The 12,835-nt window shown below is 38.8% G+C and overlaps 1 protein-coding gene across 1 annotated transcript in view; it reads right to left on the minus strand.

Moving 5' to 3' along the window:
* The window catches only part of SUCLG2 (succinate-CoA ligase GDP-forming beta subunit), a 305,674-nt gene that overhangs the window by 246,632 nt on the left and 46,207 nt on the right, over positions 1–12,835 (minus strand). Inside the window, exon 2 of the mRNA XM_027864082.1 lies at positions 1,927–2,068. Within this exon, the coding sequence (XP_027719883.1) occupies positions 1,927–2,068 (142 nt within the window). The remainder of the gene's footprint in view (positions 1–1,926; positions 2,069–12,835) is intronic.

Raw genomic sequence — 12,835 nt, forward strand, 5'->3', positions numbered from 1 at the left:
AGTGTATTCTAACATTCAGGGTTGTAGGCCACCTGAAGACTTCTGCTGCCATATACATTTTAAGTCAGGAAAACTTCACATTTTGTTCTTCTGACAGCCTCTGACGCACAGATCAAGGAAACAAATCACTGTTTCTACAACTCTGTCCAGTTTGGGAAAATGTAGATGCTAATGGTAATGATCTGGGAACTAGAAACAAGATGGAGGGAGGTTTTTCTTCTCTCCCTTCCTCACACTGAGGGAAGGAAGGTGGGTAGGGTGGGGCAGAAATATACATAAAGTCAGGGACAGGAGTTACAGACGGGAGTATTAGGTCAGCCAGTGTTTCTGAGGGTTGCTGAAGGGCCCAGCATAAATAGGACTGAGATAGGGTTGTAGAATAATAATTGCTGGTAAGGCAGAGTTCAGACATAAGTTCAAGATATAGCTCTAGGCAAAATTAGAAGAGACTTGCTGAAACAAGGAAGGCGTGGAAGACAGGGATACCGTGAGAAAAGAAATGCCTGACAGATGCAGGAAAGGGAGAATTTTACTACATTTGATCCAACCTTCTGTGTGATCTGAACTGAGTAAGTGGTTACAGATCCCAAAAGGCCATGGGATCAGAAGACTACAGCACCATATAATAAACATTCAGCATAAAAGCAATCTTAACTTCCTCCATTTTGCTCCAAAATGTACTCAAATTTTCTTTATCCTGAGGGGCAATTCCATCTAATCACATCAGTATTTAATTTATGGGTTCCATCAGTCTATTGCAGTCCATCATAAAGATCTCCATGGACAAGTATGGAAACTCACTGAAGGATTGTGTAAATAGAATCAAATTTAGAAGGGATTTGATCTAACCTGTCATTTTACAGATGAGAAAAATGATAACAAGGGGCAAAGGTCACCCAGGTAAAAATCATCAGAGGCACAATTGAACCCAGGTTCTCTAACTCGAGAGCCAGCACTCTTTCCAACGGACTATACTGCTTCAAAGCAATTGGCAAATTGAGAAAATCCTGTTTGGTGTTAAAAGTCTTCTAAATCTGGCTCTAAAATCTTCCCAGACTTAGTTGACATTGTGTTTCTCATGTTCTTCATGTTCCAAGACTGTGTCCTGTCTTCGTTTCCTCATGCATGACATTCTATCACGCATCTCTGGGCCTTTGCCTAAACTAGACTCCATTCATGGCATGTACATTTCTAGCTTCCTTTAAGACTCAGCTATAATGTTACATCCTACGGAAAGTCACTCCATGGGCCCCATTAAAATTACTTTATATTTATTTTTCATGTATTTTGTATACAATTATCTATGTACATGTTGTTTGCCTCCAATAGAATGTAAGCTCCTTATCCTCTAAAGGATCTGATTTTTTCATGTTTTTCATTCTATTCCTGAGCAGCTAGTTGGCACAGTGCACAGAGCACTGGACTTGGAATCAGGAAGACTCATTTTTGTGAGTTAAATCTGGCCTCAGACCATTAGCTGTGTGATCCTGGGCAAGTCACTTAACTCTGTTTGCTTCAGTTCTTCATTTGTAAAATGAGCTGGAGAAAGAAATGGCAAATCACTCCAGTGTCCTTGCTAAGAAAACCCCCAAAATGGGGTCGTAAAGGGTCAGACATGATTTAAATGACTGAACAACAACAACAACAACTGTATTCTCAGAAACTAGCAGAGGGTCTTACATACGAGTAGGTATTTAATGAAATTAATCAAATTAAGAATGATTGCCAGTAGCTTCCTTCACATGAAAAAAAATACCATTTTTTGAACCAGATATTATATTAGAATCCCAGCACTTGTATGTTGTTGACCTCAACATCCCAAACAACTAAAGGCACTAAGATTAAACAATGGACTTTCTATCCTGGCAAATTAACTCACTTGGGAAAGCCCATTGCTAAATGTCCATCACTGGCCACCCAACTTACTCAGTCTCTTAGCAGCCTCGAGAGCATCATTGGCTGTGTCAGCCACAAAGAATCTCTGCACTTTCACTCCATAGTCAGACATCAACTTTTTACTCTGGTATTCCTGTAGGTTCAGCCATCTTCTGGAGGTCAACTGAATCCCCTATGGAAATAAGAAGGAGAAACAAGAAACCCTAATTAAGAATAGTTCCCACAAGAGTTAAGTAAGCTGGAGAGTTTCCAGGATCATAGATCAGAGCTGAAAGGGACTTCAGGGGCCATTTAATCTAAATCTCTCTTTTTGCAGTTTCCTGAGACCCAGGGAAGTTAAGAGATTTACCCAAGGTCACACAGGTAAAAATATTAAAGATAGGATTGGAACCACGGTTTTATAACTCCAAAGCCAGTAGTATTTCCACTGTCCCTCATTGCTTCCCAAGTCTCCCTATGACTATCAGTTGAAAAAAAAAAATCATAAGAAATTGTGCTTGACTGGCCAAACATACCAAGAAGCCTGTTATAAATATTATGGCTCTGGGTGGGGACAGGGAGCATGGAGCATGGAGGGAGTTACCAATTACTAATGTAGACAGACTACCTTCAGTTAGACCAAGTAAACACGTGTTGAGCATTGAATATGTGTAGGACCTGTGCTCAAGGTTATACAGATTACATGAATGATGAGACACTGTCCCTGCCCTCATGAAGAGCTACTTTCCAATGATACACAAGACTAGTAAATTAGACATTAAGTACATTTTTTTTGTTCAGCACACTAAAACAGACTTTATTATCCTGAAAGGGTAAAAACTCTGCCCTTGGGCTACCATTTTGGTAGGGGAAATATTGGCTTCTCATACATCAAATGAGGAGACACTTAATGAATCTCACCAACTCTTGGTTAGCTGTGCATCCTAGGAGATGAGGAAGGGGCCAAGAGAACGACATGGATTAATAAATTATAAAGATATCAGTATTGATCATGAAGCACACCTTTCACATCCTGGCAGAGAGGTGATGGACTAGTGGTAGAAAATGAGGCATGGATTTTCAGTCAGGGACAAAGTATTGGTCTTTTTTTTTTTTTTTGGTTGATTAAACTTGTTATAAAAGAGGGCTTCTTTTGGAGGAAGAAGAGTTAATGGTTTGTGACAAAGATTCAAGAAAAATAGAGAGTAACATTAAAATACACAAAAGAAAACTAGAAAAAGGTCAGAAGAAGACACATGCAGCAATGCTGTAATGTTAAGTTTAATATACACTTTAAAAAATGGCATGTGACAACAATTCATGTTTCAATTACCATCCTTTTTTCTGTTCTTTGTATATTCAAATGTCCATGTTTGGTGACTTCTGTTAAGTTATTAACAATAATAATTAATTAAAGTATGAAAAAATAAATTAATTATGAAAAAATGTTAGGATTTCCATTTTGGTTAAAATATCCTACCTTCTTATCTAGAAAAAAAGGACTAAGTTTAGCTTTATTTCTTTTCCCTTCTCTGTTTATTCTTTGGTTAAAGGATGAATAAACCATAACTTGGCAATAGTTAAGATGGTGGCAAAGAAAAGGCAAAATAGTCTATAAACTGGATAGCCAGCTTGTGAATGCTTGACCATGAATTCCTTGAGATGGATGACTGACAAAAGCAGATCCCGGCCACTATTTGCTTCTATAGATCATTTCCCAAGATGTACCTTAATGCAGCCACGTTTCCCAAACTCTGGCTTTCAAGTTACATGTGATTAGTTTCTATGTAATCTATTACTCTGGCTTAACTCTAATTCCTGTATTATAATGCTACATCAACTGTACTCTGCAGAGTGTCCATTAGTTAAGCAGTTCTCTCTTTTTTTTTCTTTTGATGAGGCAATGGGGTTAAGTGACTTGCCCAGGGTCACACAGCTAGTGAGTATTGTGTGTCTGAGGTTGGATTTGAACTCAGGTCCTCCTGACTACATGGCCGGAGCTCTATCCACTGTACCACCAAGCAGTTCTCTTTTTAAATGGCAGCTATGGGTGGGGATGGGAGGACCCACAACTTTGAGCATCTTTTAGACATCTGCAGGAACACAGGCTTTGTAAAAAAAAAAAAAAAAAAAACAGCAGCCCAAACCGTCTTCCAAAAGTGATAACACAATCTTATGAAGATGTTTCCAAACCTTTGCCACAATCTGATGAGTTTCATGGGACCATAGTTTTAAATCCACCTATTCCAAAGTCCTCATTTTACACACCCAGAGAGATGAAATGACTTGGAGCAATGTCTCCTGGCCCCTGGCTGGAGAGAGGGGGATCTAGAAAATCTTTAGTATAAGAATACAATTATTCTGGAAAAACTCAAGACTATAGCAAAAGGTGCCTGCTGGGGAAAGAGGAGTTCAGACATGTGCAGCACTCCATGACTACCTTCAGAAGTAAAACATGAGTCAATAGATTAAGTCTGTACTGACATACTAATTTTAAACTTATTAACTGAAATAAAACAGTTTGAAAAGGGCATTTGAGAGACACTAAATAACAGGCATAACGTGGTCAGGATCAATTCCTTTTCATTAGTGTGCTCACAGAATTAATTTTAAAAATGTTAATGGAACCTGCTACACACTAATTGTCATCGATCCACAGCTCTGCTTCATAGATATATAATATATATTAAATATACATATTGATTGCAATGAAAACCTGATATAAAATCTGCTGGGTTTGAGTTTAAAATTGAAGCATTGGTTACAGTCCCAAAGCCACCAGCAGATGGCAGAAGATAATGTCACATAGGAGAGATGTAGGAAGAGTCATTAACCACCATACCAACCTATCTTTTGGGACAGTAATTTTCCTTATTGGTTCATTTATTCAGACGTATGTGTGTGTGTGTGTGTGTGTGTGTGTGTGTGTGTGCATGTGTGTGTGCGTGTGTGTATATGTATATGTGTGTATATACATGGAGACAGACAAAGATAGATCTAAAGAGCTAGATCTAAATCTAGCTCTAGCTTTATATATGTGTATTCAAATACATGACATTTATGGAAGGCTGTATGTTTAGACTGTCTTGTTTTTAAGTTATTTTTTTCAGTTTACAAGAATTTATTCCCCTCCCCCATGTAAAATCTGTGCAACTCCAGTAATGACTGGACTGAAGTTGACTGGTGCTCTCCATTTGTGTGTCTTGCCTTTATAACTCCTTCCATAGTCTTGATTTTTTTAATCGTCTATCTTTTATAAGATCTAAGATATCTCAGAGGTCACCTAGTCTAACCTCCTCATTTAGAGATGAAGACACCAGGGTTCAAAGAGTAGAAGTGACTTGTCCTGGTCAGAGAGGTAACAAGCGGCGCCCCCTAGGTTCTAAGCCAAGCCTCCTGACTCCCAATCTAAATCTCTTTCTACTGCACCATGCTGACTCTAACACCAGAATGTTATAAATAAGACTACAGAGGGAATATGTCCCTATGAGGAGGGCGGTTTTCCGACACAATGAAAGCATTCAAATACCTCCACACAACCAACATGAAATAGAACTAAGTGCTAAATTGTATGATACAAATTTGTAGGATCACAAATGTATAGGATCTTAGCAAATAGATAAGGGAAGAAAAAGCATCTATCAAGCTCTACTGTGTGCCTAGTGCTATGCAGGAAAGTTAATAAGGTCTGAGGTAGCCATGCAAGGAGAAAAAATTGGCCTTGAACTGGACCTTGACACACATACACATGAGAACACAAACATACAAATACACACAGAGGAAGAGGAGCGGCCAGCTGAATAAGAATGTTCCACCAGCGTTTTGTGATTCAGGACTGTAAGTTGGATAAGTGTAATACTGAATAAAGTCATAGACTTAAGAGTTGATTATTGAATGCATGAAAATGAATGAGCTTAATTTCCCCCAATATACCCTTCCTTGTTCTCACCAAAAGCCATCACAAATAACTAAAATGATTTGTAAAGAAAAAAAGAAAAGAGAAAAAAAATCAGCAAAAGCAATCAATGTCAAAAAGTTTGAAAATATATACAATGTGCCATACCCATTGACCTCTGCAAAAAGTGAAATAGAGTGTTTTCTCATGTCTCTTCTCTGAAGCTACATTTGTATTCAGTAATTTTGCAACATTTCCTTTTTATTATTGTGAGGTTGTTCTTCCCATTTACATTGTAGTCATTCCTTCATTTTTCATCAAATCATGTAAATCTTTCCATGCTTCTTTATATGTTTCATACTCGTCATTTCTCACAACATACTAGCATTTTATTACATTCATGTACCACAATTAGATATTCGCTAATTGATGGGTTAATATTTTGGTTCCAATTCTTTGCTACTACATAAAGGGCTATAAATACCTCAGTGTATATGAAAACTTTCTTTTTATCAATCCTTCTTGAAGTATAAGTCTAATAGCACAATCTCTGGGTCAAAGGGTATGGACATTTTAACAACTTTATTTGCATAATTCCAAATTGCTGGTTATAGCTCCAACAACAATACACCAACATACATACATGTTAATATATACATATGTGTATGGATATATGTTAATTTACTATGTATATTTTAATTGTGTATATATCTTGGATACCAAACTTTTCTTAGAAATTTGATACAAAGATTTTTTTTCTCATTCAACTGCTTCTGTTCTTATCCTAGATGCACTAATTTTGTTTGTGCAGAAGCTTTTTCAGTTTCATGTAATCAGAGTTATCTATTTTATATTTTGTGATTGCCCCCTCTTTGTTTGGTTAAGAATATATCTACCTATATCTGTGACAGGTATATGATATCTTTGTCTTCTAATTTTTTATAGTATAATCTTTATCATTCAGAACATGTATACATTTAGACCATATAGTGGAATAACATAAAACATTGGTAGAAGCCTGATTTCTATCAGGCTGCTTTCTAGTCTTTATCAAATAGGATGCTGAGGGACTGTAGAAGAGCCAATGAAGGAACATATCCGGGAACCAGGACCTTTAGTAGGCAATATTTGATTACTGTAGTTATATTTATTCAATGTATTTGAAAGCAATCATAGCAATTTTCTTTAAAGATAGCTAGATGATAAATAGGGAGAGAGATAGATCAATGATAGATTGACATTAGACTAGGGAGAGAGAGAGAGAGAGAGAGAGAGAGAGAGAATGAAGGAAGGTATTTGCCTGTAATTCGGGCTACTAAGGATGCCAAGGTCAGTAGGTCACCTGTGTTCAGGCAGCCTGACCTGTGATGGGCTAGAGCCTATCAAGTGTCTCCACTAAGTCCAGTACCAGTATGGTGAGCCCCCTGGAGGGGGATGGGGACCAGACTTCATAAGCAGGGTGAACCAGCCCAGGTCAGGAACGGAGCAGGGCAAAGCTTCTCTGTTTTGATGACTGATTAGTGGTGGGGTCAGCCAGTGAGTAGCTGCTGCTCTTCCAGCCTGGATGAAATAAGGAAACTCTGAAAAAAAAAAATCTGCCACTCCAGCTTTTTCATTAATCCTTCTCAATATAATGTTTAGTTACAGGCCACAATCTTTTCTCAGGGTGTAGGGCCACCCACTAATCAATGCCATTGTGACTAGTTCAAAGTGGACAAACCTTACCCAAGAAAAGTGTGATGAATTTTAAGTAGCATTAATCTTTTCTAGTGATTGAAGAATTTAGACAAGTCCAAGAGCCTTAGTATCATGTGACCTGTCAAAGAGACAGGTGAAATGTCAGAAAGAAACAAATAAGGATTAATTCTTAAACCCTTGATATCAAGAAAGTATTTGTGAACAAATCTTGTTGGAAAAGATAGACTCCATTCAATCTCTATCTGAAGACATTTTCTGCCAATATCCTTGCCTACTGTGTACCAACGCTATTTTCTTGCTGTGAAGGTGAAGACAGGGATATCCCTGCATACAAAGTGAAAGGATCCAGTATGACATTATGGACCCAGATGCAAAGATCTGAACTGCAGGGCTAGCTCTACCATGGGATAGTTGGATGATATTCAACAGGCCACTTCTTATCTCAGGACTTAAGGGCCTTAATTTGTTTCTACGTCCTGGACCCATTTGGTAGCACAGTGATCCTTATGGACAGCCTTCCCCTGCCCCCAGGTAAAGAAGCTTTGGTCTGGATGAGCTCTCCATCTGATATTAGCATTCTGAGATTCTAAGGTCAGCATCAGAACACCTTCCTTCCCTTCTCCTCCCTCTCTGTCTGCCTGTCTCTCTCTCTCTCTATCTCTGTCTCCGTCCCTCTGTCTCTCTCTTTGTCTCTCTGTCTCTCTTTCTCTGTCTTGTCCGTCTCTCTGTCTCTGTCTCTCTTGTGTCTATGTCTCTCTCTCTCTGTCTTTGTCTCTCTCTCTCTGTCTCTGTCTCTCTCTCTTTCACAAACATACACACACACGCACACACACACACACACCCCTTCCAGTCCAATTTCACTATTCCTCTTCACATACTGGGAGTTTGAGTAAACTGTCCTGCTACACATTCTCTAAACATGGTATTTCATCTCCCACTTTGGTATCTTTGTATAGCTGGTCTTTCATGTCTGGAATGTGTTCCATCTTTACTCACCTCCTTCTTAGAATACCTAGTCACAAGACCTTTCTAATAATCCTTCTCCCACCCTCACCTGTCTTCTTTCTCTTCAAAAATTACTTTGTATTCACTTATCTGTGTGTACACTGTACCCTCCCCCCCCACCCCAACCCCAAGATAGAACATACATGAGCCACCTGAGGTCAGGGGCCAATTTTTATCTTTATAATCCCCAGTGCTCAGTAGAGTATATTGCACATGGTAGGCACTTCATTGATAGCTACTGAATTTATAAAATTCTCTAATCAGATGAAGGTTACATGGACAGGTCCAGGTGACATTTGGGGAAGAAACTGTGAAATTTCAAATTCATAATGCTATTAAATACAGTAGATGCTGAACATCAAATAGTGCAAAGAATTGTCTTAGTGTTTTTTTAAACTTCCAATTAACAGAACTTTCCCAACTTGATAATTGCACTATGGGATGCCCATTCCAATGCAGAGGTACTGAATAACTCAAGTTTGAAAGAAATGCAGTGGCAGCTAGGTTACGCAGTGGATTGAATGCTAGTCCTGGAGTCACTTAGTAGCTGGGTGGCTCTGGGCAAGTCACAAACCCTGTTTGCCTCAGTTTCCTCATCCGTAAAATGAGCTGGAGAGGGAAATGGCAAACCACTCCAGTATCTCTGCCAAGAAAATCCCAGATGGGGTCATGAAGAGTCCAATGTGACTGAAATGACTAAACAACAACAAAACTTACAGAAATGGGACTGACCCATGGTGTTGTTAGCTGTTTAGCCAGTCAATTGGTCCTGTAAGGGAAACCTCAAACTTTTGGGCATGGCATGCTGAATATTGTTCCAGCTGAAGAAACCTAAGGTCACACCTGGGGAACAAAGACTTCCTCTCCACCCAATTGAAACAGACTGTTACAGCACACTCAACCCATCCCCAAACTAGTGAAGATCCAGGCAGATTTGGGGGCCAAAGGGAAGGGGAAAGGGAGTAAAGAAAAGAGCCTGGAGGCTGCTGCAATTCTATATCTAGAGGAGACCTTGGACAACTAATCGAACCCAGTCTTTATGTAGATTTGGAAACTAAGAACCAGAAAAGTTAAATGACTTATGTGTCACATAACAAGCAGTCACCAAACATTTATTAAGCATCTACTAGATTTCACTTTGGTGGGACATAGAGCAGGCCAAAATCTGTTACAGGAAAAGGTAGGATTAGAACTCATATCTCTTAGTCTTTAATCAAATGTTCTTTCTGCCAGGCCTTTCTGAGAAGCTTTTTTTTCCCCCAGCTGGGCCTAGAAGCATGCAAGCAGAAGGTGAGGCCCCTAAGAGCCGATGCCCCATATTGGAGGAGAGCGGTCACCACCTACTGAGGCCACATCCTTGCACACAGGCTGCAAGGCAAGGGCAGGCTTTTGAAGTTCATTACAAGAAACTTCTCCTCCCCTCCTCAGCAAGTCTGAATGAAAATCAACACCACTCACAATCAGGCTTTTGTCCTAAGGTTATCTTGACTAGGAAAAATATACTTTCACAAAACAGTCCCTTGGCTTGACTTTCTAGGAAAAGAGACATTTTGTGCTATGGTCCCAGCAGTGGCATCAGCTTCAACACTTTCTGGTTACTCAAGATGTCTGGTTTCTCTCATCAGAGGAAAGGTTAAATTAAATCTCCAGTGTAAGGATTTATTTGGAAATTCACTTATGTAACAAACAGTAATTATGCACCCACAGCCAGCACTGTGTGGCATGCTTGGGGAGAAAGGTCAACCTAGAGATAAAAAGGTTCCCCACCCTTGGGTTCAGGCATGGGTCCGGCCCTCAAGGAACTTATATTCTAATGAGAAATTTCTGGCATAGATAAAGGTAGGAAAGAGAGAGAAAAAAACATTTATAAAGCCTACTATGTGCCAGGAACTGTGCTAAATGCTTTTTACAAATATTTTATTTGTAAATGTTATTTCACTTAATTCTCACAACCCTGGGAGGTCAGTGCTATTATTATCCCCATTTTACAGCTGAGGAAACTGAGGCAAATGAAGGCTATTTACTTAGGGTCACACAGACAGTAAGTGTGTGAAGTCAGATTTGGACCCAGTCTTCCTGATTTCACTGAGGCAAGGAGCTCTATCCTGAGCCACCAGCTACTTCTAACAGCAATGGATCAAATTGCTTGGTCAGTATATGGTATTTGTAAATTTTAATGATCTCACATATTTTAGGTATTAAGGGTTTTGGTTTTTTTTTTTGTTTGTTTGTTTGTCTTGTTTGTTTTCCACCTACTGTCTTTGCAATAAATGTGCTTGCCAATAGAGGTAGCCATGGTATAGTGGATAAAGAACCAGCCTTCGGGATCTGGAAGACTTGGGCTCATATCCTGTTTCTGTCACTTACTACCTGACGGTGTGTCCCTGAGGAAGTTTATTTGACCTCCCAATAGTGTATCATGAATGGCCTCTGAAGAAGTGTCTCAGGCTTCTCACTAAGACAGTAACTGGCAGGGCAGGTACTAAATCACATTTTTGGAGGAATTTCCCCTAAGAGGAATTCCCACTTATTCTCCCCCCACCAAATATATATCTATCTATCTATCTATCTATCTATCTATCTATCTATCTATCTATCTATCTATCTATCTATCTATCTATATATATATATATACACATATATATATATCTTTCTTTTTCTTTGGATTATATTGATTTTATTGCACCTTTTTTATATTTCATTGTAATTGTGCATGTCTATGCTGTCCTTAAAAATTTTTTCAGTTCCTTTTCCCCTCAATAATTAAGATAAATACATCATTCCATTTTCTCCCATTCCTTTTGAAAGTTCTTTTTCAATAGTGAATCTAGCTCAAATTCACTGAGGGACCCAGTAAGTAATATGGAGGCTTAAATATATTTCCTGACAAATTACTAACCAATTTTTCCAAGTATAGTTGTTAAATAATAAAATTTCCCATTTTTTTTAACCTAGCTTTATAAAAAAAAATAAACTCAACTTTTTGTACATACGTCCCAGGATCTCTGGTATCTCTATTCAATTACATTAATCTATTTATCCATATTTTGATCAGTACTATTTGTTTTTGATATTTCCTTTGTAATATGTTTTAAAGCCTGTGAGAGTAAATATACCTTCAGTCTTTATTTAAGCATGTACTTTCATATTCTTGTCCACTTTTATCTGCATGTAAATTTTGTCACGATTTTGTTCAGCTCTAAGGAATCCCTTGTCATTTTGATTGGTACTGCATTATATATGTAAATTAATTTGGGAGTGTTATCTTTTTTTTCTTTATTCCAGACACAGTCTTATAGTAATCTTTATAATAATCATATACTTTCACCTGTAGCTCCAAGAAGGTGTAGCACGTGCAGCAGCCACATCCCAGTAAAACCGTCTTGGTAGACAGGCTAAAGCAAGTTGAGGGTAACTGACAGGCCTCACACACAATGGTTAGTTAATGGGATGTCTACCCCCAGTGTAATGGGAGAATGAAAGCAACCCATTCCAAAGATGATGAAAGCAGCTGAAACAGTCTCTGTGGAGCGCTTAAGAGCTTAGTCAGGCATTGAACACGCCAAGGTCATCTACTGCATCCAGGGCCATCGCCAGTCATCCTGACTTTTGTCTTGCCACTGGATTTTGATGGTTCTGGAGGAAAGAGTGAGGCTGACAGCTTTATGCAACTCTGCCTCACTTAAATCCAATTCACACGCAAGTCAAGACATCACCTGTGATGTTATTGGTCCTCTTCAAAAACAAAGGACAAACAAGAATAACAATCATGTGTGTTTCCAGGTAAGTTACTTCCAAAATACAAATCTTAAAAATTTTGGGACACCACATTTGAAGGTGTTGTTGTGGCTATTGTTGTTCCTATAAGAAGGGTTACTTCTTATTTTCTTAACACAACTCTTAATCCTCCCTCTTTCCCCATAGCCAATCACTTTCCAAGTTTTACTAATTCTAAATCGCATCTGTCCCCTTCTCTCCATTCAATTAGCTCCCTCCTCAATCGAGGCCCTTAATCACTTCTCACCTGGCCCATTGCAATGGCCTCCTAATTGGCATGCCTATCGCCAATTCTTTTCCCTTTATAATCTAACATCAATAGGGCTGCCAAGAGTCTGGATCTGACCAGCCATGTCACTCTTCTCCTGAATAAGCTTTACTTATAGAAGACAGATTACCATATTTGAGAGATAGGAAGAAGACCAGGTTGGCCGGACTGAAGAGTGTGGGAAAGGAGACAATGTACAAGGCTAGGAAAGCAAGTTGGTGACAGATTGTGAAAAACATTATAATTTAAACAGAAGAGGTTTGATTTGATCATAAAGGCAATAGGGAAGCCATTGGAGTTTATTTCATAGAGGAGTG

The sequence above is a fragment of the Vombatus ursinus genome, unplaced genomic scaffold, assembly GCF_900497805.2.
Source record: "Vombatus ursinus unplaced genomic scaffold, bare-nosed wombat genome assembly UNPS02014773.1, whole genome shotgun sequence".
Taxonomy (NCBI): Eukaryota; Metazoa; Chordata; class Mammalia; order Diprotodontia; family Vombatidae; genus Vombatus; species Vombatus ursinus.